A 26,403-nucleotide genomic window follows, 5' to 3' on the forward strand; every position below is an offset into this window, starting at 1 on the left:
TCTATGCGGTATATTAGAGTGCATCTTTTCATGGCACCCCTTCCTTACGGTACACTAGAGTGCCTATTTTCAGGCCCTGATAACACATGTCATACCACATCATCGCAGAGTGCCTGTTATACCCACAACTACAGTATTTGTCACAACCACATACCCAGAATACTTGTTGAAACACCTTTACAACATAGGCCTTCATGTTTAGCTATTCTCTCAAACCTCCTATCACTCATTTGTATCTCTTGCATGCACACATCACTGCTTTTCTGATATACCCATGCTTGCTCACACTTTTTCAAATTGCACATTTAGAAAAAAATGACCTTAAGACACGATCTTCTGTGTTATTATGCTTAGACCTTTTACAACATGTGCAGCTAATGATATATAAGAGTATCCCTCCCATAATAATTATTTTGTGTGTGTGTGTTGTTTGGCAAGTAGCACAGGCTTCTGCTTTTTTGGAAGTTAGTAGTCATGACTGTGTGCCTATGTGAATTTTCAGGCGTTAATATATTGTTTAGGCTGTTCACAGCTCCACACACTGACTTCTACATGCTGTGCCTGATGCATCCCAACCATTGAGCTCCTTTTGCCAATGAGAAAAGGAAATAAAGTTTTAGTGATGAGAGCACATAATCATTTTTAAAGTGGCCATTCATTGATTCAACTAAATGGCATAAGTTTTTTTACATGTGATACAAACATTTGCATAAAAGCACTTAGGCCTGAAGGCCAAACTTTCTAACCCATGGCAGCAAAGAATTTGAACTTGGGAAGGGAAGTTAGGGTACTTGTCGGGCCTTATGGAAGCAGTTAAGCATGACTGCTAGGGTACTTGTCATTCTGTGTTTCTTAACCCACTTCCTTGGATAAAACCTTTTATTCCTACCTCCTTTTGGCCTTTAAAGGACAACACAAGTGCTTAGTGAAAATCACTGGAAATAGAGCATAAAGTATCACAAAAACATACTCCAGTGGTATTTTGTGATGAAAAGGCACAAGAATATAATATTATATTAATGTTTTTCTCTTAATCACACCTGGATTTTGTTTTTGATAAACAGGAAGTGATGAAAGGGTAGATTTCTAAAAATAGTGTCATCTGTATTAGCTGAATTTGAAGAGAAGATGAAATCCATGGTAAAAGAATACAGACCAGGACACAATGTGCTGTTGCTGAATCTTCTTTTTGTCACTCACATGGAGTTTGTACTCATTTAGAAAATCCTGAAGATAATGGCAAAAAATGCCAGTGGATTAACTTGGTTCAGAGATCTTTAAATACAAATCTGTAAATGAGGACCTTAAGGTTCAAACATGTAAATAGTAAATTTTGCAACAGCTAAAAAAGAATAGAGGGTGACAAATGTATGAGGACCTTAAATGAGAACTGGTGGAAGCAAGTAAATAGTAAATTTTGCATGCAGGTAAATGAGGAAGAAATAACTTTTTAGATCAATAAATACATATGAAATTTTTATAATGTTATAGTATTTAATGGTAAAAAAGTCATTATCAGCAGTCACTTGTAACTATAAAATAAAAATGCTCTCCTGGAAACCAACCATTTATCAAATAAAAAAATCACAGGAGTTAATCTTGAAATGTGTTTATATTTTATTATCAATAATATACATGGAAAAATTAACTTGAATGTGCCCACTTAGTAACAGAGAATCACTACTACAATGTAGACTGCAGTGACCGTGACTGTTGCCCATTAAATTTTGATGTGGAGAAGATTTATTTACCAGTTTGTCAAGTGAATTGGTTTTAGACCTAATTTTTTTATACTTCAATTGATGCTTCTAAATAAAGTTCAAATCTGTAGGGCTGTATTAAAAAAAACCCCAGATGTTTCATTCTCTGGGCAAAAAAATTGCTTCTTGAACACAACAACCTGAATGATGTTACTTCTTTTGACTCAAGACATGCATAGATTTTCCTGAAACTAAACCACACTGTTACAAATACTACTAGCATGCAACATAACTCTTCTGCTTTCTTAGTAGCAGGTGAGAAGGATGATGTTTGAAGGCTTATATCTTGAAAATTTAACATAATTATATGCTCTTATTTTGGGAATTATTATTTTAAAATGAACTTAACCGATCAAGTAGAAAAAATGTTGACTCATGTTGTCCTTTAAGACTGATTGTGTGTCCTTGATAGACATGATGAATGTAAGGGTGTTAAGTAAAGTTAAATGTCACTTTTTATTATTGTAAAACTGCTGGGTGGATAGAAGGAAAGATCATAGAAATCATCAAAAAGTTTTTGTAGCGTTTTGTTTAAAAAGAGATTGTTACAAATGATATGCTTCTAATAAAACAGTTGTTATGGTTTGCAAATTTTATCATTCATCAGCTCCTTTTGTTTCTTAGTGGAGCTTTCAGCTGGAGAGGAACAAATTTTGTTTTTGCTGAAATAAGATGTTTTTTCCTAATTCATGTTACTTCATACACCATCACTCTAACTTGCTCCAACCAAAACCGTTGATAGCTGTGTCACTTTCTTGGATTGTATCCACACTTGGTCTTGATCCAGTTGACCCTACATCTGACTGTGACCTTTGTCCCATGAAACTTCTTTCACTCAGCATATCTGGCTCATCCTGATCACTAAGCACAAAGGCTGTGTCGCTTGTTTCAATGGTGTAACTCATTGCATGATGGTACAGGCGCTTGATTTTTCCTCTGTGCCGCCTGAGAAAAGCAGCAAGCAGAAGTGTAATGATCAGACAAAGAATTGTGATAGACGTGGCAGTGATGATCATTCTGGTGTTAGAAGAAGCCTCTGAAAGAGATGGCATGCGATTGTTGTTCGGCCGGATGCTTGGGATGTTGCTAAGGGGTGAGTTAGTATCCATCTGGATGGTTGAAGTAAGGCTGGGGATGATGTTGGACATGGTAGCTGTTGATGTTGAGCTGGATTCTGTTATAACCTCAGGAACTCCACTGGCTGGGAGGGAAATTGTAGCTAAACCCTCAGATCTGAAATATTACATAAATGACAATGTTCAAAGTAGGAAAATGTGCATTTGACTATCAAACATGGTGTGTCAGATTCTAAGGTTTGTTATGTATATGTTTTTAGTTGGGCATCTTATTCAACAACACTCTTTGTTTAAAAGAATATCATGTACCCTAACTTCTCAATGATGAAAAATTCAAAGTGCATGTTTATGACCATTGTTAGTTCTTCCATACAGCAGGATGATTAGAAAAAATAGACAAATAATTAACCTTTTTTGTTTATAGAGTATGACTACTACATCTATTATGGCGAAGAAGTGAATTGTAAGTCATCAGGACTATTCAGATATTAATTGATGTCATTCCAATAGTCTATGAAAAGAAACTGAAATGTGTACCATCCTCTACTACTTTTAGTTTTTCTGGGGTAAATATCTCAGACCATCAGGACTGTCATTGTCTCAAGTATCTCACATCAGTGCAGTCTGGATCTTCCTGTATCAAGCAATATCATTATGTCTCTGTCTTTAGTTGCATTTTTTCTTTATTAGCCATCTTGATGGAAACATTTGTCCTCTACAAACTTTTGACATTTAGCTATCTTGATGGAAACATATTTGTCCTCTACAAGCTTTTGACATATCTTTGAATTTATAATAAGTTAATTGATTGGTGACGATGGCGATACCAGGAGAATCATCCTTTGGTCCTAGGCCAGCTTTCAAGTGAACTTGTTACTTACTTATTGAAATAACATCATCCAATCCACAGGATGGTTTCCCCCAGTACATCTCTAGCGTCAGATAAAGACAGACATCTGTGTCTGCATTTTTGCATTAATTGTGGTTCTTGAACATGACAGCCTTGTCTGTAAGCCTTTTATTCCTTCTTAATGTTCTAGCTCTTTTCTTTGATTGACTGGTTGAGGCTTATCTGTCTTTCGTAATCTTCCATAAGTTCAATCACTGCTGTTATGGCATTTTCAACTTTTCCATTGAAATATTTATTTGCACTACACTCAGCATTCCTGTCCTATCCTGATCTGTTCTATCACTGTATATCTGAATGAGATCTGTCTTGCATCTTAATAACAGGTAACCTAGGTGGGGCCGTCTTGGTCTTTGAGGTTTATGCTCACTGGAATGTTTTAAAGTATTAGAATTCTGAATTTGGATTCCAAATAACTTTGCAGGACAAATAACCTATGTAGGAAAAAGTGTCAATAAAAACACAGGCCCACTGGAAAAGTTTCCATGTTGCCTTTAAAGGTCACACATAATTGACTTCATCCTCCATAACCTCTTGGGCTCACAAGGTCAGTACAGACAAGATTGCTACATCGTGCCACTGATGTCTTTGTCATCATCCCACTGTACTTTCCACAGATGTCTTTGTGTCCTCCTCCCACTGTACTTGCCTGAGCAACTGTTTCCTTACCACCCTAGCCAGTCTCTTCTATATGCTTGTTTGCATCACACAAGATACTCATTTTCATTCTGTTGTCCCACTGTTTAGAATTCATTTCCCCTTTTTGAACTATTGCTTTGTTAAATGCTTACCTTTGAGTCAGTAAATTCTTACCCTCATTCCTTCATTCTTTATCTTTGTGCACTATGTTCATAATTGTTTGCCACAGTATCACCTGTTATTGTGTTTCTCTGTTGTATGGTTCAAATTTCACAGGAAATACCAAAATACAGTGCCAGAATCGTTCTAATTCAGTTATGATTCTTATTTGGATGCTGTGTTGGTTTTTACCTATCTGAATGCCACCTATACCTTTCCTGAAGAAACTGGGTTGGTGAGTGGAGAGGGGAAAGTGTTGACCAGAGCTGCTTTAGAAATCTAATTACTAATTGATAAAAGAGTGTTGAGCCTTGTCAGTTTTATTTGTAATAGGCTGTTGAAGGTTGCTTATGTGAAGCTATAGGGATGACAAACTCACCGTTGGGACTGACGCTGACTGGTCTGAGACATGTTAGATGACGTCTGGTTGAAGTGTGCAGCTGATGATGCAGTGGAGCTAGACTGTACAGTTGATGGCAGTGCCTCAGGCTGAATGGTTGATTTTTGGTGACTGCTTTCTCCTGTGGCAGCATCCTGATCGGTTCTGTCACTGAATGTTGTGCTAGTTGTAGCTTTTGCAGAGACTTTGGTAGTGGTTCTGATAGTGGATGCCAAAGTATTTTTTCTTGTGCTGGATGCTCCCTGCAAATTTTTTTTAAAGAATGCAAAATTAGTATAATGACCATCCAAGAAGAAGATAAATGCATCAGAATACCATTCACCAGATCACTCTTTGATCTTGTTATGGTGCACAGGGCAAGTTTATACTAAAGAGAGCAAGTAAATGAAACAGTAGATCTATCCATCAAATCAAGTATTTGAGTGGCTTGACTGCGTATTCTGCAAAGAACTGCCTAACATTTTTTATCAAAGGACCTACTCTTACCTATCATATTCTCCTTTGGTTCACATTTTGCAGTTACCATCTGTGTTTATTTTTCATGCTGTGATCTAGTACTAAACAAGATTAAACTCTTTTTTTCACATTTTTCCTTTGCTTTTTGGATTTTTTTTAACTGTAGTTGCATCTCCATCCTTGAGGTTATTAGGTGGATTATGAACTGTTCCCACTGTGTTAGATTCTGTACCATGTTACCAGTATTTATTTTTTACTTACTGAGAAGGAGAATGCACACCAAACTAAATTGTTATCAGCTATATATCCTCATTTGCTTACTATGAAAATGATCACTCCCTCCCCTAATTTTCATACTAATTTTTTTTTCTCTCTTTAAGTTTTATGTACTAATACTAGTCTATATTGTTATTTTTGTAGCTTTTGGTTCAGGAAAACAAATATCAGTATTTGACATTTTAAAGTTTTATTCATTGCTTATTTCAGTAGCTGGTTCTAAAAGTATATGCATGCTTCTATTACAGTTTTTCCAAAATGAATTTGAAATTCGAGAGAACAGTGCACACATGCATATGTGAATATGCATATGTAGTTATACTTGTAACTGAATTATGAGTTTATACATACACAATTACACTTGTAATTGAATTACAAGTTTATGAGCTTCAAGTGTGGATGGGCAGGAGAAGGTAAAAGACAACTTAAACTAGAAACCATTTTCATTTAGCTTGTCATTTTGCCCATCATCAAAGACCACTGAAACTATTAACCATTTTCATACAGTGTATTTGTTGTTTTGTCCATCATCAGAATGCAGCCATTGTGAAACAAGTAAATGAAAAATATGGTTTCTAATTTCTTTTATACTTCCAATGATTATCTGTGGTTTTCTTTTTGAGATTGAACATGTGAAATTAGTTAAATAAAAATTATGCCAGGTTACTGACCCAGTCTTAAACACCAAACATGCATAATAATGATAGACTTACAACTGTGTGGGGTGATGTCTCAGTTGATGACATTCCTGCTGTGTTGGACTCATTTGTAAAGTTAGTGTGGGGATTCTGACTAGATATCCATGGCAGTTCCCTTGATGCAGGGGTAGTTGTCACCTTGCTGTGGAGGAAAGTCATTACTACTGATGTTGGTGAGGTTAATGGGTTGTTAATGGTTGTTTCTGCTCCAGTTACTGGCTTCACTGACAACTTGCTTTGTTCTGCTGTTGTGAGTACTGGTATACTTTGACTCTTAGAGAAGGTAGCAGAAAATGTAGATGATTTCTTACTAGGTGTTTCGACACTGGTCACTTTAAACATGGTCACTGTTGCATTTTGATCTCTGATGGCTGTAGATACTATTGTGCTCACTTTGTCAGAAGTGCGGGAAGATGAGGGCAAACCTTTTGTAGTTAGAGTCTCATTTGCTGGTAGAGAAATTTCTGTTGTTGCTGTTGTGGAACTTTTTTGTGTTGCTGAAAAATGTTCTGTGACTTGGGTGTCAGGAGTTTGTGTAGAACTCATCCATGTTATTATGGGTTCAGTTTCTGTAAAATCCATCTGAGATGGCTTCATCTGAGGTGTAGTTGATTGATGCAGACTGTAAGACTTGCCATGAACATCTCCACTGCTGTCAGTTTCAGAGTCTCCTGAACCAAGGTATTCTGTTATTTTCATGCTGGTAACCATTGGGGTAGTTGTTGTATAATCAAAAGCAGCTGCTGGGAGGTCAGCTATTGCAAGGCCTTGAAGATGTTCTGGTGAGAAGCACACAATATTCTCTGCATCAGCAAACAGACTTCTTTGGCGCTGAATCCAGTCTTGAAGCCACTTCAGCTTCAGATCACATCGCCAAGGATTCTGTGAGAGTTGGATGACCTGGAGATGTGGGAAGTAGCGTGGTAGGTCCAGTTCCAAAGTCTCTAGCTGGTTGTCCATAAGATTCAGGGTTTGGAGATTGTAGAGAGACTGGACAGTCTCCTTAGATCCCATTATGTTTTTAGCCAAGGAGGGGCTAAACCGTAGGTCAAGCTTTTTCATGAATGGAATGTCTCGGAAGAAGTTTCCTTGAAGAATGGGTTCTGTGTCTTCCACAAAGGACAAATCCAGCTCCTCTAAGCTCTGGAGGCCAGCTGCAAATCTAGTGGCAATGTGCATGATAGGATTTCTTCCAACATCTAGAATAGTCAGGTTTCTCAGACCAGAGAAGGTTCCATCCTTCAGCTCGGCAAGGAGATTGCTGCTAAGGTACAACTTCTGCAGAGAGCCCAGACTTGAAAAGGTGTATGGACTCAAACTGCTGATTTTGTTGCCTTTCAAAGACAGCAGTTGAAGTTTGGACAGGCTAGCAAAGTCATGGTTGCTGATAGTTGTAATAGCATTCTTATCTATACACACAATTTGTACACTTGGTGGAAGAGGGGATGGAAATATGGTCAAATTGTTTCCATTCAGCCAGAGCTGTTGCAGATGAGCTATGGGTAGAAGGGATCCAGGTTCAATGTCAGAAATATAATTCTCATCAAGAATTATAATTCCCAAATAACGAGTCTTCTGGAATGAATTCTTGGCTATCCTTGTAATATTGTTTTGGCCTAGCTGCAAATACCTGGTTGCCCAAGGTAACCCATCAGGAACTGCCTGTAGGCTGCAGTTTGTCAAGTCCAGATATGATAGATGAACATTTTGCTTGAGAATGTTGTCAATATTTCTCAGTGGGTTGTCACGCAGGGTCAGGTAGGAGAGCTCTTTTAAACCATCAAAAGCAGTTGGGCTAATGTAAGATATCTTATTTTCAGATAGCATTAAATAGATAAGTTTAGAGAGTGGGGCGAAGGCAGAGTCTGTCAGATTTGTCAAAGCGTTCTTGCTCAGAACAAGTCGTGTCAGGCTGGGGATGTTGTCAAATGCACCATCAATTGATATCAGTTGATTCTCAGTTACATCCAAGATGTTCAGATTGGGAAGGTTCACAAAGGCATCTTTTTTCAAAGACGTTAGTAAATTGGACCCCAGTTGAAGGTGCTTAAGGCTAGGCAGATTGCTGAAGGCATGATCAGGGAGAGCTGTAAGCCTGTTGTAGCGGAGAATGATCTCCTGAAGGTTCGACAGGTTTTGGAATCTGCTGGCATCTAGGCTTTCAATGTGGTTGTGTTGAAGGTCAAGGTATACAACATTTGAAGGTATGTCCTGAGGAATTTCTGTCAGCTCTCTTCCATAGCAGTTCACTTTGTTGCCATCACAGGTGCAGGCAGCAGGACAGCCTTGTGAAAGTGTTGCAGCCTTCAGAAGCACCATGAAAACTGAGAATACCTGCAAGTGGCATCTGGCCATGATGATACTCAACCAGGTCTATTGGTGACAGTTGGTTTAGCTTGAAGTTTGTGATGGTAAATTTTACCACCGCCTGTTTTGATGATTAAGTGACTGTCACTAATACTAACAAGTAAATTGGCTTCTTGTAGCTTTTATGGCTTGAACTGTGTTTATAAAAGCGTGAGATCTGGAGAGGATAAAATACACACTTACTTCTAGAGAAAAGTTCATTACTGCACAGATGTATGACACCTCTTTCCTTGTCTCTTGTCCCTGAAGAACCACATTTCTTTCACATTCCTTACATGAAGACAGAATTGTCTACAGTATTTGCTTCCCATGTGGAGTCTTTTTATTTGCTGTTTTTTTTCACAGTTTTTTTTTCTAGCTACTCCTTATTTTCAGTGTCACAGACTGCATTTGTTTAGGACATTGACAAACAAGATCTAGAGCTTTTCATGGTGCGCATTTGTTATCCACACTGCCATATTTTGAGTGGCATGATTCTGATTCCTTGGTAGAAATAAGCCCCCAATCATGAAACTACCATATGATATAAAATAAATGTTTATGCTTTTTCTTTCTATCCCTTACTCATGTCTTTGCAACATGCATTACAAATAGACTTATTTACATTTGTCATGCCTTTTGTCTTTGCATGCATATGTTTGGTTTTGTTTGTTTTCTTTTAAGAAAAATCAGATTTACTCATGTATAAAGTATGAATGCATTCTTGGTTATTGTGGAAAGAAAGTTTCATTTGGACTACCCCTCCCTCCACTTTCTTCTGCTCACCACCTGCTCCATTTGTGTGATTTTAACCCCTCTCTCTCACAAGCATACTTGCTTACAAGCATATGTGCATGTGTGACTAAGCACTTTCATCTCATGTCCATTGATGTGGACAAATACGGTAAGAAGAAAGAGGAGGGATGGGGGATGGTCTATGATGCTGGCAGACACAGAGACTGAGAAAACAAGAAGAGACAGGAAGCCCAAACTTGCTTCTCACTTAAGTTGGGAGGAAGTGATTGGGGCCAGAGAGCTGCTATCAGATTCCAGGCTTCTTTAACCGCTGACCCCACCTGATCTGTGCTCACTCTCCTGCATAGCATTTGAACTTCTTTTTGGTAGTGTAATAGCTACTAAATTACACTCTACGACCATGTGTATATGGTCAGATTGAAACAATAAAATGTTCCACAAAGTATGGTTAGCACCTGTAAGTTAACAGCACATTGAGAAGATTAGGGAAAAAACTCGACCTCCCTCTCTTCCCCAAGGGAAAAAGCAAGGAAAAACTAAAATGTTAATATACAAATAAATATGCTGTAGACCTCAGTGCTTGAGATCTAAGTAAAGCCACTTGTTAGGGTTTTGTTAATCCCATGTCAGTGAAGACAAAACAATGCTACACTCTATTTCAAGAAGCAGTTGGCACAGCAATGCTTTGGTCATGCGGTAATACAGAATCATTGTTCCCAAAGTTTTCTGGGCTTCCTCCAGTGTTTATGCACCACCACCCCTTCCTGCATGGGTTGTGTTGACCTGAAGCCCTGGCACTAAGTGGCAGATATTTTTATTCTCACTGATTTTCACATAGCCACAGAGCATTGTCAAGGACTGGCACTTCCGAGTTAGGCTGGGGACAGTAGATCTCGGGAAGTTGGCCGCTTATAGTTATTATGAAAACGAGACTTTGAAATCTTCTAGCGTTCTCAGAGTCAATTGTTTGGCAGTTTAGAAGACTTTGGTGATTCATTTGTTTACTGGTATTATATTTACATTGTCAGAGAGCTCTAACATTTTAGTCGTGGTGTCAGATACTCACACTGAGTCATTACAATTTGATATACTTGAGTTAATAATTTTTCTTCTGTGTTTTAGTGTTTGCTTGGGTTTTTTTTTCCATTTTAACATTTGCATTTTTGGAAGAGCTTGGTCACTTATAAAATTGTGGCTGACTGTCCTGGGCTCAGATCTCATCTTGGGAATGCTGTTCTCTGCATGTGTGTAGCACGTTTTCCGGACTGGCTGCTTTTTCATGATAATGCCCTAGAAGCTGGTTCTGTATAAAACATTAGTTTCTTCCTTCCCTCAGCAAATTTAAAATAATGAAAACTAATCATTATTATTTATTCAGGGGAGAAATAAACACATTTTTAGTTGTTTTTTGTTGCTTTTCAAAGTTAAGTAGATTAGCTTAAACTCTTAAACTCTTAAATATTTTAAAAAATTAGTTGCGATCAATGAGGGAACTGAATCAGAGTGCTTTGTTTCAATCATCAGTGGAAGTAACATCAATCAAAACAACTTGTTTGAGATGAGAATGTTAGTTTATAATATTGTTGTTAGCTTATAAAATTTATTTACTGATAAAGGAAAAATAGTGCTATATTTTTAATAATAGTTTTTATAACACATTGTCCAGCAAACTCGAGGTTGAGAAAGCTTAGTTTAAATGCTTGGTTTACAGTTGTGATTTGAATAAACCTCTTGGAAGAAACCCAGCTGAGAGCAGAGCACATGGTATCAATTAGTGGCACTGAGGAAGAATTAGAATGATAGTAGTCTAGAAAATTGATGGCATTACGGCACAAAACAGCATCAGGAGTTAAGTTGATGTCATTTTTGTTTGTTTTTAGATGAGAAGTTCATGTTTGATGAGACTGAGAATCTGTAATCTGATATTTGTACACCATGCATGCATGAGAGAGTTGTAATGGATACAATATTACAATAAAATACAGAAGAGAACTTTTAAGGTAATTTTATATGTAAATGTTTCAAATCTATTGTATATGTGGATGTTGATGTTACAGATGCACAAAATGAACTGCCACAGTCATCAGAAACTAATGCAGAGATTGAAGAAGAGCAGGATGAAGGTTATGATCTGTTTTCTGCATCAGTGTGTTCTTGCAAATACAGTACAAGACTATGTTTGCACTCTTTGTGTGTTTGTTTTTGTGCATCCATTCTTTTGTTCATTTTTCACAATTTTGTCAGTATCTCCATGGTAACATTTTGACATCTGTTAATCACTGGTTTTTTGGTTTAATCTTAGTTGTATAAATGTCTTGAAAACTTTAACATTATTTTCTTTATTAAGGGGTAAAGCTACTTTACATATAAAGTGTTGGAAAAAACCATTGTGGAAAAGCTGTACTTTAAAGCTATAGGTGTAGCCTTTAAAACTTAAGGCTATGGATCTCATGAACTATGTTTTATTATTCTTTGTACTGTACCAGATAACATGACTATAATATTATGGGAGATCACCCTCTAATTACCTCCAATCCAGCTGTCCAAACCGTGCAACAGCCCCCACCCAACCCCTACCTGACATGTCAATGAGCACTTTACTCCAGTTTTCGCCAGAACCTGACCGCGTTTGGTGGTGTGGTGGTCACCTCGTCCTTTGAAGCGCTATTGAATTACCGGGTACGGTGTGTGGTGTGGCCAAGTCCCCATTCGCATAGAATGTGTTTCAACTATCTGCCGTGTGTCATCTGCGGAATCCGAGGACGGGTGGATGCAGGTGGCTCTGGACGAACCGAGATGGGATAGAACGCTGCACTTCGTTAATCTCGCTTGTTACAGAAACATAAACTGAGAAAAGGTAACTTTTAGACAGCCGTAAACATCTTGTTCCCCGTATGCGGAGGTAAGTATGCCGCTGCAGCGTGGCGGCGAACGGGGCGGGTCTGAGCAGCAACTTGAACCTGGGGCGTTACCACCTCCCCCTACCGTTTCTCCGGTTCATGTGACGGCAGCGCTCTAGAACAGTCGTGACAGTCCTTCCTTTTCCTATGCCGCCGCCGCCAGGATGGCCGGCGGTAGGTTCTATGGTCCATGAAGGGGAGGGGGCACCTTATTTTGTTGTTGTTTTTTGAAGATGGCGGTGTTTCAGTTAATCTTTCAAAAAGGGAGGCAGTTGACATTATTTGTAGAAATTGCAGGCTAACTGTTGTCCACAAGGAAAGTCTATAAGGAATGTTTTCTGTATACGACGGCGGATAGAGCTTCCTCCCGACAGAGACAGAAGACGGTCTTGCCGGTAGCACGAGTTTTGATGAATGTTTCTGCTGGGAAGTATACCGACCAGTATAAAGATTTCGGAGTTTCTAGGAGTTAAGCTTCCAAACTATGGCTTGCGACAATGTATGATAATTTTTCTGGAAAATTTCCCTTTGTGCATACGCAATTAGAGGCAGTCCTATGTTCCCTCTTCCAGGATGACTCAGTAAGCCCTTACTAGATGGTTTAAGCAAGTAGAGCCGCTTATACGATGCCTTAATCATGTTCATTCTCTGCTGGACTGGGATGTCTTCTCCAGCTCCTTCTCATCTCAAATTGTGGTCCTACGAGGGGAGGTGGATGCAGCAATATGGGGCATGCATGCTGGGAAGGCAGCAGGAATTGACAGTGTCTCCGGGAAACTTATCAACCAGGAGGGGTGAGGAGTTTGAGGTGCTAACACCCCTGTGTCGCAAAATGTGGCTAACCAAACAGTGGTCATGTGAATGGCTGCAATCTTAGGTGGTTCCCATGCCAAAAAAAGAAAGAAACGGTCACTGCTGTGACAGCTATTAAAGCATCTTCTGGCTCTGTCATGCAAGGAAAGTGACGCTCAAGGTGCTTCAGCACCACCTCTTGGGGGCAGCTGAGGAGATCTTGGTTGAAGAACAGGCTGGATTTCGGGCCGGCCACAGCACGATCCAACACATCTTCAGCACAAAGTTGATGATCACAAAGCACTTTCTGCATGGTAAAGCTCTTTACCACCACTTTGTTGATTGAAGAAAGAGTTTAATAGGGTGTGACATGGAACATTGTGGGATCATTTAAGGAAGGTCTGATCCTGGTCCCAGGAGCTCAGTTGTGTTCGACAACCTCATATAGTCATGTCATCTGGTACAATACGAAGAAGAAATACCATTTATGGTGATAAAATTTCTTTGAGTATTTAATCAGACAAGATGACAACTAGCTCCCTCCAGCCTCCCCGTAATGGGCTGAGACTCAGCCTAGGTGAAAACTGGAGTAGAGTGCTCACTGACATGTCAGGTGGGGGCTGAGCTTTGTTGTCCTACCATATTGCATGTTTAGGATAGCTGAATTTGAGGTAGCTAGAGGGTGATCTCCCATATAGTCATGTCATCTGGTTAGTACCCAAAGAAAGAAATTTTACCACCAAAAATGATAGTTTTCTTGTACACTTCATCTTCCAAGCTTTTGAATGTGAACATTTATTGTAACCATCCACAAAATCCAGGAAAAAAAGAGGAAAATGTTTAAATGTGTTTCTGTTAAAAACAGAAAGAGAAGAAATAGGTGCTTCAAGTTGGGAGCAAGAGTTCAACTTCACTGCCTATTTCAATAAGTGAGTACCTATGGTTGCTGATCACTCCCAAGTTTCAAATGTTGTTTATATAAAAGCTGAAGGAACGTAAGTGCCTTCATATATTTCATGTTGGGCTTACTCTGTTACCTTTTCTGTCACCACATAAGAACAAATATAGCATAACAAAATTTATGTAAACCATCATTATTTCTCTCCTTTCATCCATACAAGATTACGAATGACATACTTCTGCTTTAAAACTGTTGCTTTTAATTAAAATTAAGGTGATAAACAATCTGCTTTCGAAAAGAGATTACACTTGTGCTTTTCCTTGTGCTAAAGTCAAGGATACCATTAGTTTTGCTAGCATGCTGATTATGCTGAGTGTTCAACCTGTTGCTCCATAAAAGGATTGCAAATATTTACTACCCACAGTTATGCCAAGCCTGAGATCCTCAAGCACTATGTTCTTCTGGCGGCTGACTTTGAGAAAAACTCAACCCACACCAACCACTGTGTTGTTAAGATGCTTCATCGCATTGGGTTTGACCTTGGATACATCGCCATGCTTTTTCAGGCTTCACTTTTTCGCGTCTTTCAACGTTTGATGTCAGGACCATTAGCCCGGTCCCCAAAGTTTCAAGTGAGCATGTTTTGATATGAACTTCACTGAGGGATAGATGAACCTAAGGATTGTCTATTGCAGCTATTTCATGGCATAATCCTGAGTATATAATTGAATCATTACTTTAGCACAATGAAGATGAGAATGTTCGTAGATACCAAAACCATAAACAATATTATAAACCTGCGTTATTGTCTACCTCATTACTAATAGACTATCTGAAGTCAGAAAACAACAGAGTGGTGACATTCGTAATCACTAGTTTTCAGTCATACATATACTTTGTGGATCATGCAGGAAATGTTCAAATTTGCTGTGCACGTGGTGCGTCGCTTCACAGAAGTTGCAGAGAAAAACAGAAAAGTTTTCATGGAGATGCTGTTTTGGAAGGGAAATAAAGAGGCTTTGCAGATCACAGAAGGATACAGCTATGAGACAGGGTGAGACTGCAGTACACATAAAAACTTGTTAAGGGAGATGTAGCAAAAGCTACAAGACCATAAAGACACATGCATGCAACTATTACCTCAGAGATATTGAATTAAGTATAGGTACAGAAATGAGTGCATGCTTATTATCTACACATGCACACAGAATGCATGGACGTAGATAGGTGGACTGATGTCTGTACGCCGAGACTCACTGTCGGCCTCTTGCGAAGTGATCCGCGGTCAGTCTCGGCGAGCCTCTGGCCGGTCGTACTTCCGGAATAGCAGCGCGAAAATGGAATTTAATGAGACGTTTGATGTCAACAATATAATTACCGTAACTGTATTGCTTGTTTGCACGTTTAACCAAACTTGTATCTATTAAGAACACAAAAGTATTTGCTTCATTAGTCAGAAATCTTTCGTATGAAATAATAAATAATATATGAATCGTATTTAAACTTCTAGATCTAGAATCATGAAGTGTTCGCATATATATGCTCTACCTCGGTCTCTCGCTTTTATATAAAATCGGGTATTTCGTTGTTCTAGGCCTTCTTCCAGCGAGCTTTTAAAAACAATATGAAGAATATTTAATCAATACACTTCTCAAGTAATTTAATGAATGACGCGATTATTGATAACTAAATCTATTTTTTTTTAATGGGCATATCCTCGGCTATGTGAAAATTGTCGCCTTGTAGTCGCGAACTAAAACATGAACAGGATAAAGAAGAGCAAGAGGTAAATAAGATCAGTGCCTTTTTTAATGCATTCTTCTTCCACGTGCCTTGAACAAATCTTGGCTCTCAATAGATTGAAACTTGTGTCTGATCTAGCGGCCTGTAGTATGAATGAGAGCCGCTCGCCACTTGTCTTGATCTTTCGATATTCCTGCTCGCGGAAGCGGAAAAAAATTTACACCGAACGATTTGATACTTGCAGTTACATTCTACCAGCAGCAGTATCAACCGCCTTTTGTGCGTTTCTTTATTGTTGTTACTCTTGCAGACTTTGCTGACATAGCCATTGTAGTCATTCGCTAAACCATGGTAGGCTTAACCGGAAGTTCTGAGGTCCCGAGCCTCGTTCTAGCAGTTAAGTGAAAAAAAATCGTCTGCCATCGGTCCAGGGGATCTACGTTCATGCAGAATGTTTTTCCTTTCCTTTTTCTTTTGTTTTTAATCATTTTTCATTTTTAGAGTTTTGCCTTTTAAGGATAAACTATATTTTATGTAAACTAAATTATATATCTGCAGCAAAGCTAAGGTATTGTGGACAGAAGATGAAGAAAATCAGCTCACAAAGCTCTTTGAAGATATTCACTATACTAGCCACCCAGGTGAGGGAAATTAAAAGCTAAATTTACCATATGGTACAGAGTCCATCATATTTTTGTCTTGAGACTTATAGCATGATTTAAAATGAGGTTAAGCACCTAAAGTAATAAAAGCTCTCATAATTGGTTTAAATGTAAAGAGGACCACAGACTAGTGGCCACAGGCATAGGGAATGTGGTTTGTCTTGTGTAGGATAGGGCATATAGAGATGGAACCTAACCCCCCTTTTTTTTTTCCTTCAACACTTTTACCATTTTTGGTGGACAGCTGCTGGATGTTGCAGGGGCAGTTTTCCAGCCATAGACCTAAATAAGTTTTAAACCAGCAATCTTTTCAACAATAGCATGCCCTGACTATTGTAAAGCAATCCTTTAAGTGGGTATTTTATCAGAAGGGAAGAGAACTCGGGTTATGAATGAAAAGAGGTAGGAAAGGTTACCAAGGAGACCCGAAAGTCACTTCAGCAAATATAATGAATTCTTGCTGTTGCTTGCTATAAAGTTCTCTGTAAGCACCCATTTATCAGACAACTATGCTGCAGGTCAAGACACTGCAGACTTGATTCTTGAAAGGTGGGAAGGAAAGCCCAAGACAAGAATGCAGATTGTGACCCACCTGAAGAACCTTCACCTCATTACCAGTGCACTTGAACTGAAGCAGAAGGCTTTAAGTGCCAGGTAAGTGTACATAGGGATGTGCATACTGAACAACTGATTTTTGCTTGTCTTATTTTTGCTCCACCTGTTGAGGGTTAAGACAAATAGTGTATGTAAATTCATGGATGAGGATGTGATAAGGGAAGTTCTCTTTACATTTTTCACTGTTAAACAGGTAGGTCTTTTGTCTTGTGCATGTGGCTTTACAGAGCTCAAAGAAGTCTTGTATAAATAATTATTGTTGGCATTTAAGTTTTCCATTCAAAGATTTTTTGGTGACTTAGGTTTAGTTCATAAAAAAATTCTAATTCCCCAAACATGAGCATAAAAAACTGCTTTGTTCTTAAGATTTACGTCTTTGAGCATTTCAGAGTTTTACTTGCAACTAAGAGCTTAAATTTCCTTTTTCATGAGGTCACAAAAAGGGATACTGGCCGTTATGGTAATACCAGCCACACCTGGATGCAAACATGCACACATGGATGTTCACCTAAACTGCTTACATGTGTGGCACACCAATGGATACACAGTCACAGAGACTGCTCTCTTTCACACTCACACACACATGTACAAGTGCACACATGCACATTACTGCTTACCTAAACATTTTGTGTCTTATGATGCAGAGCCTGGGTTGAAGAGGATGAGCAGGAGCTAGCGCAAGCCTTTGAAGACAACAAGGAATCAGATGGTAGTTACTGGAATTCTCCCACCTTCTGGGGCTTGTTTGCTGCTTATAGAAGTTAACCTCATTCTGTCATATTATATCCAAAAACCATTTTGGTTTTCTGGAGCATATGCGTCTGAATACACTCAAGTGCATGAACATACATACAAATGTATATGTAGTATTTGGCTATCCATTGAAATAACAGGCTAAAATTTTAATTGTTGGGGCATGGTTGTGAATGCTTCAAAAAGATTTTGTTGTTTACATTTGACAAAGTAAAATAAAATCTTGATTGGGCTTGATCTTATTGGTTATACTTATGCCTAGACATGTGTGCAAGCTATTATGCACAGAGTAATACTTTTTGCTGAAGTTTTCACTCTTCTGGTTTTTGAAAACAGATCCTATTGGAAACATCTTAGCAGCGCTGACAAAAAAGCGTTCTAAACCAGTGGTTACTGAGAAACTGCTCTCTCTTGGGCTCATCAATGACCGAAGCGAAGTACGCAAGAAACGGGGTGGGAAGGGTAGCAACAGGCAACAACGCAAGAAGCAGAGTGAAGATGATGACAGTGAGCCAGAACTCAGAGAAGACAGAGAGGGCTTTGATGGTTAATATTCAACTTTAAAGTAAAAGTGTGAAAGGTTGTTGAGAGTGAGACAATTATTCTGTATTTAAATTGTGTGCCTTTTTATCTTGTTTTACATTCCATTCTGTTTGAAATGGCTCCTTTCATTTAGCATTATTAGAAAAAAAAATACAAAGTAAGCCCAGATGCTGTTATGTGTTTTATATTAAGGAAACAGATATTTTTAAATTATGAATCATGTTTGTCTTACACTTACTTAACCTCAGGTTTTGAAAAATTAAAAAAAAAAATCCCAGTCCCACCAGTATAGCATGTGACTGGCTAGCATACAAGTCTAAGTAGGGAAGCACATTCAGGGTTGAACAAGTTGAGTAACCAAAGTAAACAAGGTTTGTCTTTGTCTCTTTGGCAGAAGAGGGAACATCTATGTCCAGTCTGTTACCGACAGATGAAGAAAGCACATCTGACAGTGATGACAGCAGTGATGAGATGCCTGATGAGGAGAATGGCACAGAAGAAGGAAGCAGTCACTCTGAAACCGAGGAAAATAGTCTGCCAGAGCTTTCATCTACAGAGCTTCTAGTTCAAGTTCTTGAGAAAGGTGTACTTCCTTAACTAAAGTGATTCTGTTATTTTATTTTTTTTTTAAATTTACTTAAATATTTGTATTCTGTTATTTGTTGTAGTTTTCGCTCCCCTTTTCCACCATGAGGGATTTGTCCTTTTATTTAACATGTCTTAAAAGTTGTACATTTTAAATCTTTATACCATAAAACAAAGGAGAAACAAATGCACTAGCAAAAAATTATTTATAAAAGTTTATTTCTTTATGAGAAAAAAGTCTTGTTGTCTTCCTAGGATACAGAAACCAGGTGACATGGATTGAGCGACTCCTTTGTCAAAATGCAGATCTCAGAGAGAAGGGAGGTAAGTGACGAGGTGAAGAAGCAAGGGTCATAATGCCAAGAGGTTCAGTATTCAGAGCTCTTCGGTCTTTACACAAGGAGGCTTTATGTGCTCTGCATGGTTACAAAGAAGAATGTCCAAGAGCTTCACAATGAGAGTCGAATCTCGCAAGTACTACTGTGAGACCTTCTGTAAAATGAATGTTCCCACCAACACACTCCAGCTTTCATACTTACGTGTTAAGTTAAAAAATATCTCGTACAATTGTAATATGCTGGCATGTATTATAAAATGTTATCAGCTAAGTATAATTGCCACTGGTGGTTAAATCATGGTAATATATTTTGATATCTTTCTATTTAGTTTCAGTAGGAATATATGAATGCTAGGTGCTCCTAATCTGTATTTGCGTATGGTAAATTTTGTCATAATTGTAAGATTAAATAAAAGTAATGTTTTAACTGTAGAAGTATCTCTGTTTTTGCTTTTGCTATTGGCTGGAATTTACACATGTAAGCCAGAAGTGTCTATAGCTTGTTGATCCTCTGAAACATCTACTATTTCAAGAAAAGGTGAAATTCTTTTTGCTGTTAGGACATCTGTCTTACGCTGTTTGTCTTATTCCTTTTCACCCCCCAGTGGAGCAACTGTCACACTCTTATAATTGATGTATCAGTTTAACTGAATTTTTTTCTAAGGCTGAAACCATTTAAATCCAGTATGCTTGAAAAAGGCATTGAGGAGGGATAACCTCCATTTCATTACCACTAATATTTTTCAGTGAAATGTAATCGGAATTTATAAATGCTGTAAGGTGCATTATGAATATCAGGGAGAAGTAATTAAAAAGAGCATTTTTGGCTTCCAGGAAAAACATATCCAGTGCCAATTGTTCCTTTGACTGAAGACAATGAAACAGCTTTGGAGGATCCAATATTTACAGGGTTCATTAAGTGCCTAGGTCTATCACCACCATCCAATGAACAGGTATAATTGCCTAGTCATATATAATGCAGGTGTTACATTTTTATATCTATGCAGTCTTGATTCTTGGTGAGACTACGTTTGGTGATCAAAATAGTATCAGCAACATTAAAAGTAAAATGCCAGATGTATTTCAAATTATAAAAGATGATTTTAAAAAATGTAATTTATACTTAACCAAGTTACTGTTGTAAGGTCAGGTTTGTACATTCCAACATCAGTTAGTAAAATAGCTTTTTCTCAAACTTATAAGTGATCATTGCTTGCAGCAAATGTTTTGGAGAATTCCAGCAGAGCTCTCAGCAGTGGAACTGAATAACATTGCCAAAGGCTTGATGCTGGATGAACAAAATCAGCTCATTCACCCTGAGTATCTTGCCAGCCTTAAACCAGTCAGAAATCAGGCTTCTGGTTGCAGGAAGAAATATAAGAAAAAGAGACAGAAGATGGAGGGAAAACGAAAAACCAAAATAAGCTTTGATTCTAAGAATGAGAAAAGGAGAAAGAAGATTAAAAAATGTGTTGAAGAAAAAAAGAGTAGTGAAAAGGGAAAAACAACTGCAGCTCAGAGGAGAGAAGTCCTGAAAGCAATGCTGGAGAGAAGGAGGGAGAACGGACCATCCAATCGAAGGAGGGGCAGAATATCCAGGTAAAGACAATCTTTTAAACCCTCATTTAATACAGAAAGGACACTTTTTTTTTTCTAACTACTCGTTCTCATTATTTTGCTTGACATACTGTCATTTGCAGAGACAAAAAATAAATGCACATGGAATTGCTTGTTTTTTTAATTTCAACATGGCGATGTAAACATTTTTTGACATCACAGTCTGGTATTTTTATGTTTTGCTAATAGTTTCGAAATATTAAAAAAGTCTGTCTATGCTATTATTAATATATCTTTAATATATTAATATCTTTAATATATCTTTTAATATATTAATAAAAGTCTATCTATACTGTTAATACTGTAAATTTGTATCATTTCAGCTTGTGTACCACTCAACTATTTCCAAAACATTTTTTTTCTTCTCTCCTATCCTTCCTCCCGCCTCAGCTGACATACTTCTCTGCTTGCGGTTTTATGATCTTAGAAATCTTAGTTCTGTGTGTTTTGAGTCAATATTTCTTGTAAACATTTTTCAGGAGTCATTCACAAGACAGATCAGATGAAACAGTAGCAGCAGAAGAAGACATGAGTTTGGCAAATGAATCCCATGATCAAACCAATTTGGGAGAATCTGCTGATTCTGTTTGTATCTCTGCTGTAGAGGCTACCTCTTCTTCAAGCTCCCCGGCTCCCCGGAAGCAAACTAAACGCATAAAGCGTATGATGGTGAACTCTGACAGTGAAAGGTAGGACTTTTTTCTGATCATGAAAAAAAACTAATCACTTTATTTTTAACTTTCTGTCAGTACATCAATACTAAAGGGGCCTAAATGTAACATATATGAGGCAAACAAAAGTTGCTTGGGTAGGGAAGCCATGGGCATTAGAACTACAGAGCAGTTAATATATTTTTTTCCATATTTTCTATGAGAAATGAAAATACAAAAAATACTTTTGTTTTTGGTCTTGTAGTCATTTTTCTGACTGGATACACGTCTTGCTTTGTAAAATAACTAGATCCTTTGAAGTCCTTCCTCAAACAAACAAAAGAAAAAAGTTCATTCATTGATTTATCATTGTTCCTCTTTCCTTTTTTCCACTACATGGATATCTTTCATGTTAAAATCATTTTCTAATGTTACTTTTTAAATTTGAGGTCGATTAGTCAAACCATTGATTTTTCTTATGAATGAGGAAAAATGTATTCACTGAATATTTCATGTGGATGTAGGGTGGAGTTAAATTGGTCTCATTACCTTACATGGATGATAGTGATAGAGGATGCTGAGTGGCAACAACATTGCACAAGTTTTCATGATAATTGTTGCATAATAAAATAAAAAATTTTTTAACTTCTTTTTTTTTTTTGCCAGTGATGATGACAACAGGCTTGTCATTGATCATGTAGATGACAATAGTGCTCTGTCCACGAGTAGAAGATCAGCCAAACGCATTCGACTTCTTGAATCCGATGACAGTAATGATAGCCTGGAAACATCCACCCCAGTCAGTCCCGTACTTAATGGTGGTCAGGCCAGTTCTGGTCCTGATGAGGGCGATGAGAGTAATGCTTCAGTCAAGAAGTTGGCCAAACACAGGTCGCGACTTGAGTCTGATTCCAGTGATGACAACATAGAAACATCTGTCTTGTCTTTCAGATCAGGAAAAGATGATATGGATCAAGGTTTGGCAGGCTTTTTTTTTTTTTCTTTAAGTTCTGTACCCCCAAATTTTACTGTTATTATGAGATCATTGGAGTGTTCCCATATCTTACTGCTTGTTTCCCCTCCTCTATTGCAACTCATGCACTCAAGTGTGTGCAATGTGCACAAAAACATTTGTATGTAGGGTTAAGTCCCCAAAATTTACATGGCTGTGTAGCTAAAGAAAGTGATAAGTGTTTTTATATTTGGTAAGAAGTAAACCAGTAGCAGTTTTGATTTGTTAATTATATCTGCAACTTAGAAAGCTATAAACTTGTCACAGCTTGGCCTTGCTTTGACATCAATGGGTTGAGAGCTTGGCAAAACCAGCACAGAACCTTAAAGGGTTGGTTTGGTGTCTGGACCAAGCCTACTGTTTGTCAAAAGCAGTTTAGCCAAACAAAATCAAGATGTTGTCAAGGCATTTAAGAAAACTGTAAAAGGAATATAATTTACTGTTACAGGAACTGATTTTTCTTGTTTACTTTATTCCTGTTCTAGAAGACAGGGGACCAGCATTGATATTGCAAAGTGGCAGTGGCAATGATGAAAATGATGGTACTGGTGACAGACCTCTGACAAGACCTGGTGTGTATTGCATTTATTATTTGAATCATTTTTGAAAATTATGGGACTTTTAAGCTGTTTGCTAACAGAAGAGTGAATGAAGTCAACAGACAATAAAAAGTGGTTGCCTCTGTAAAATCTAAAGTCTTTCTGATAGCTATATATATATGTATAAAGTGATGTCACTGTAGGAAGTAAAACCCCTGGGCATGAAATGTAAAAACTGTTGAGTGGTTTTCTTTTTTTAACAATTTCACTACAAAAATACAATTTGTTTTCAGAAACATTTCCAGCCACACTATACACTCAGGGACCTCCAAATTCAGATGACTCAGAGACTGATGATCACATTCCCTTGCGTGTTGCCCTTAAAAAAGCAAAGAAAATTATCAGTGATGATGAAGATGACTGAATAGAAGTTTTTAACTTGGAAGTTGCATGGACAAACAGCTTGATCAGTTTTGAAGGAACATAAGAAATGTCATTGTGTTATAATACAGTATAATTGTGTTATAATACAATATAATTGTGTTATAATACAATATGACAGGCTAAGTTTAGTGCAGGTTTTTATTATTGCTGTAATGTTGGAAACTGTTGTAAAGAAAGAGACTTGACGACGTGCCAGGATCAATCTTTTTTTCCCAAAACAAACATCTACCTATCAGCTGGCAGCTGTAATTGTTGTATAATGAATCTGCCTTGGATACACTGACAAAACATTCCAAGACAGCCGTCCAGAAGTTGTCTTTGAACTGCCATAGAAGTTCTTCCCTGCAGAGGTCAAAACAGTAAAGCCGTGAAAAAGGGATTTGGAGGAAAAGATCAGTGTGTCATGGTGCCTGGATTGTAAGCAGCATTTCATTCAGTTCATGTGTCGTGATAAACTGTGGTTACTAGACAGGCCAAAAGACTTACCTTTCCATCATTAAAAAGTTTGAACCAAAGCTCTTGTGTTGTAAACAATTGGTTGACAGTTAAAAGTGATCCTGGCTGCTAATATAAATCTATAATGCATGTGAGCAAAGTTAATTTGTCATTGCTGACGCTCAGCCAATTTTTGAGCCAAAAAAAAAATATGTATATATCTTATATACAACACTTTTACACCTTTGCTTTAGGTCATGTGATGTTGAGATTATATTCAAAGTATTTTTCTGTGTCAGAATATGTGAGTTCATGTGTGCAAAAGCATGTATTTATAGATATGCATATGCTTGTAGGAGGTTACACTTAATTTCATTATCATGAGAACAAGTCACAATTTAGGCTAAAGTGCTATGTAAACAAATCTATTTTCAGCTTTAATGTGCTGTTTAAGTCAATTGCTGCCAGATGCCTCTAATAAAAAGAGAGATTTGATAAATAAACAGTTCTGTCAAGACTCATTCTGTGACATTCTAAACCATGACTGGGACAGGGTGCCTGGTAGTGAAGTGGCTGTTACCACTACAATGAAAGGACATGGGTTTAGATTTTGTCTTAGGACATGGTATGTAACACCTGTTTGCAGGGATGGCCATCATGGTTTCACGATTTTCTTCAGGTACTCTGGTTTATTTGGGCTCCGCATATTGCTCACCAATACAGTGAGGGTTTAAAGTCCTGGATTCGCCTCTTGTCTCTGTTCTTTCTTTGCTTGTGGTGTCTGTTTACAGGGCCGGCTGCCTTGCCATATAGCCTTAGTTGCTGTCACCATGTAAAACACCTATTCCCCCCTCCTCCCTATATTGCCCTGGGGGAAAGATGTCTTAATGTGTCCCATGGGCAGCATCAAGATTGACAAAGCTTGAATGGGGATGTTGACAAGTCAGATGCCATTGCTTTCACATGCCAGAAGCTTTTTCACTCGTCAGGCCGATGACATAGGATTGTGCAGGGCTATGTTTACACTGTGAAGGCTTCAAGATGATATCTTAATGCAATCGTGGTGTGTCGATGACATATTCTTGTGGAAGATGTATCTCAATCAGTTATCATATCTATATATCAAATAACATTTGTATGGCGCCTTTTTCCAGCATCAGCCAGACTCGAGGCAACATATGGGCATGCAAGTACATCATAGGATATTGTTTTAGAAAGTAAATTCGAAGCCAGGCTGTCCGCGCGCTACAAACACAAGACAGACAAAAAACCTCTTGTGGCTTTGTAAAGTTAATGAGAACACCAGGTCGCTCTTCTGCCTGATGACATTCGTAGATCAAGATGTCGGTGAGACAGATCTATATTCAAAAGGAATGGAGAACAAGAATCGTACACGTAGATCAAAGCGTCAGGAGAATATTCAGGTGATCACAAAGCAAAGTACAATGTTAAAGCACATGACTGTTGGCACTGATGTAAAGTCTATCGCAGGGACGACTTGTAAAAATGAAACACGGCGTTAGCGAGAGAGGATTTACGGCGATGACAATTGATATTAGAGGAATAAACAAAAAGCCACAGGCAAGCAAGCAAACACACACACAATACCGATGACGTCAGAAAACGTGCAGCAGATCTAAGAAGGAAACGAAAATGCGGAGAGCTGGTCCCCTCCAGCCTGTTAGTGAATGAACACCACTCCTATATTTATACATACATGTATGAGGCGCTCTGAACGTATCTTTTAGAAACCGTGATTTTTTTATTATTTTAATTCTGTGGAAGTTTCTCATTCTCGTTAGCTTTGCCCAAGCATTATCGAAAACTGCATCCCGCTAGTCCTCTCAGTACGATGCGCCCCGGAACTGCGTCAATGGTGATGACGTGCGCAAAATGACGTCACCGACAGCTCGTTTTCAAGACGAAAGCGAGGCCAGAACCACTAGACTCTTCCATCTAAGGATCTAGGGAAGGTAGTCGGGCCGCGGAAGTCTAGGGCACGACGGACGACGGCTGGGGCCAGCTTTTTCCTTCTCCGATCTGGAGACGAACGACAATCAGTGTATCGAAACATCTGTTACGTGGGCTTTTCATTCAGGTTAGTTCATCTTGAGGATGCTAACATGTCAGACGATGCAACGCTAATGCTATCGGCTAGACTCAACAGCAGCAGCTGGTGAAATATTTTGTAAACTAGTTATAATAGAGTCAAGTTACACATGTGAATCCGGTTGGTAGGCATTTGCTCTATTCCTATCATAAAGATGTCATCTACGCGCCGTAGTAAAAGGGTGTTCCTAAAAGGCTACCTGAAGAAGCAGGGAATCTACGTGCCAAAGGTGGAGAGACCTACCACCATACTAGAGGTACTTAAGATGCTGGAATTCCCTTGTCGTCTGGAG

The 26,403-nt window shown here is 38.3% G+C and overlaps 2 protein-coding genes across 4 annotated transcripts in view; one reads left to right on the forward strand and one right to left on the reverse strand.

Moving 5' to 3' along the window:
- The window catches only part of LOC112557086 (protein timeless homolog), a 38,707-nt gene extending 14,189 nt beyond the window's left edge, over positions 1-24,518 (forward strand). For 2 of the 3 annotated variants that reach the window (XM_025226715.1, XM_025226716.1), the window contains exons 20-35: positions 11,531-11,596; positions 14,031-14,094; positions 14,491-14,698; positions 14,978-15,120; positions 16,368-16,450; positions 16,990-17,125; positions 17,731-17,795; positions 18,176-18,385; positions 18,777-18,965; positions 19,223-19,291; positions 20,139-20,257; positions 20,524-20,903; positions 21,401-21,610; positions 22,238-22,548; positions 23,069-23,155; positions 23,416-24,518. In XM_025226715.1, the coding sequence (XP_025082500.1) occupies positions 11,531-11,596; positions 14,031-14,094; positions 14,491-14,698; positions 14,978-15,120; positions 16,368-16,450; positions 16,990-17,125; positions 17,731-17,795; positions 18,176-18,385; positions 18,777-18,965; positions 19,223-19,291; positions 20,139-20,257; positions 20,524-20,903; positions 21,401-21,610; positions 22,238-22,548; positions 23,069-23,155; positions 23,416-23,546 (2,471 nt within the window). In that variant the 3' untranslated portion in view covers positions 23,547-24,518. The remainder of the gene's footprint in view (positions 1-11,530; positions 11,597-14,030; positions 14,095-14,490; positions 14,699-14,977; positions 15,121-16,367; positions 16,451-16,989; positions 17,126-17,730; positions 17,796-18,175; positions 18,386-18,776; positions 18,966-19,222; positions 19,292-20,138; positions 20,258-20,523; positions 20,904-21,400; positions 21,611-22,237; positions 22,549-23,068; positions 23,156-23,415) is intronic. The other variant, XM_025226717.1, reaches the window with a different exon arrangement.
- LOC112557087 lies at positions 12-9,480 on the reverse strand. Its single transcript, XM_025226718.1, has 3 exons — positions 6,387-9,480; positions 4,921-5,183; positions 12-2,993 (listed from the first exon to the last, which is right to left on the reverse strand). The coding sequence occupies exons 1-3, from the start codon at positions 8,724-8,726 to the stop codon at positions 2,468-2,470; spliced, it is 3,129 nt and encodes a 1,042-aa protein (XP_025082503.1). The 5' UTR covers positions 8,727-9,480; the 3' UTR covers positions 12-2,467.
- Positions 24,519-26,403: the final 1,885 nt, after the last annotated feature.

The sequence above is a fragment of the Pomacea canaliculata genome, linkage group LG2, assembly GCF_003073045.1.
Source record: "Pomacea canaliculata isolate SZHN2017 linkage group LG2, ASM307304v1, whole genome shotgun sequence".
Classification (NCBI taxonomy): Eukaryota; Metazoa; Mollusca; class Gastropoda; order Architaenioglossa; family Ampullariidae; genus Pomacea; species Pomacea canaliculata.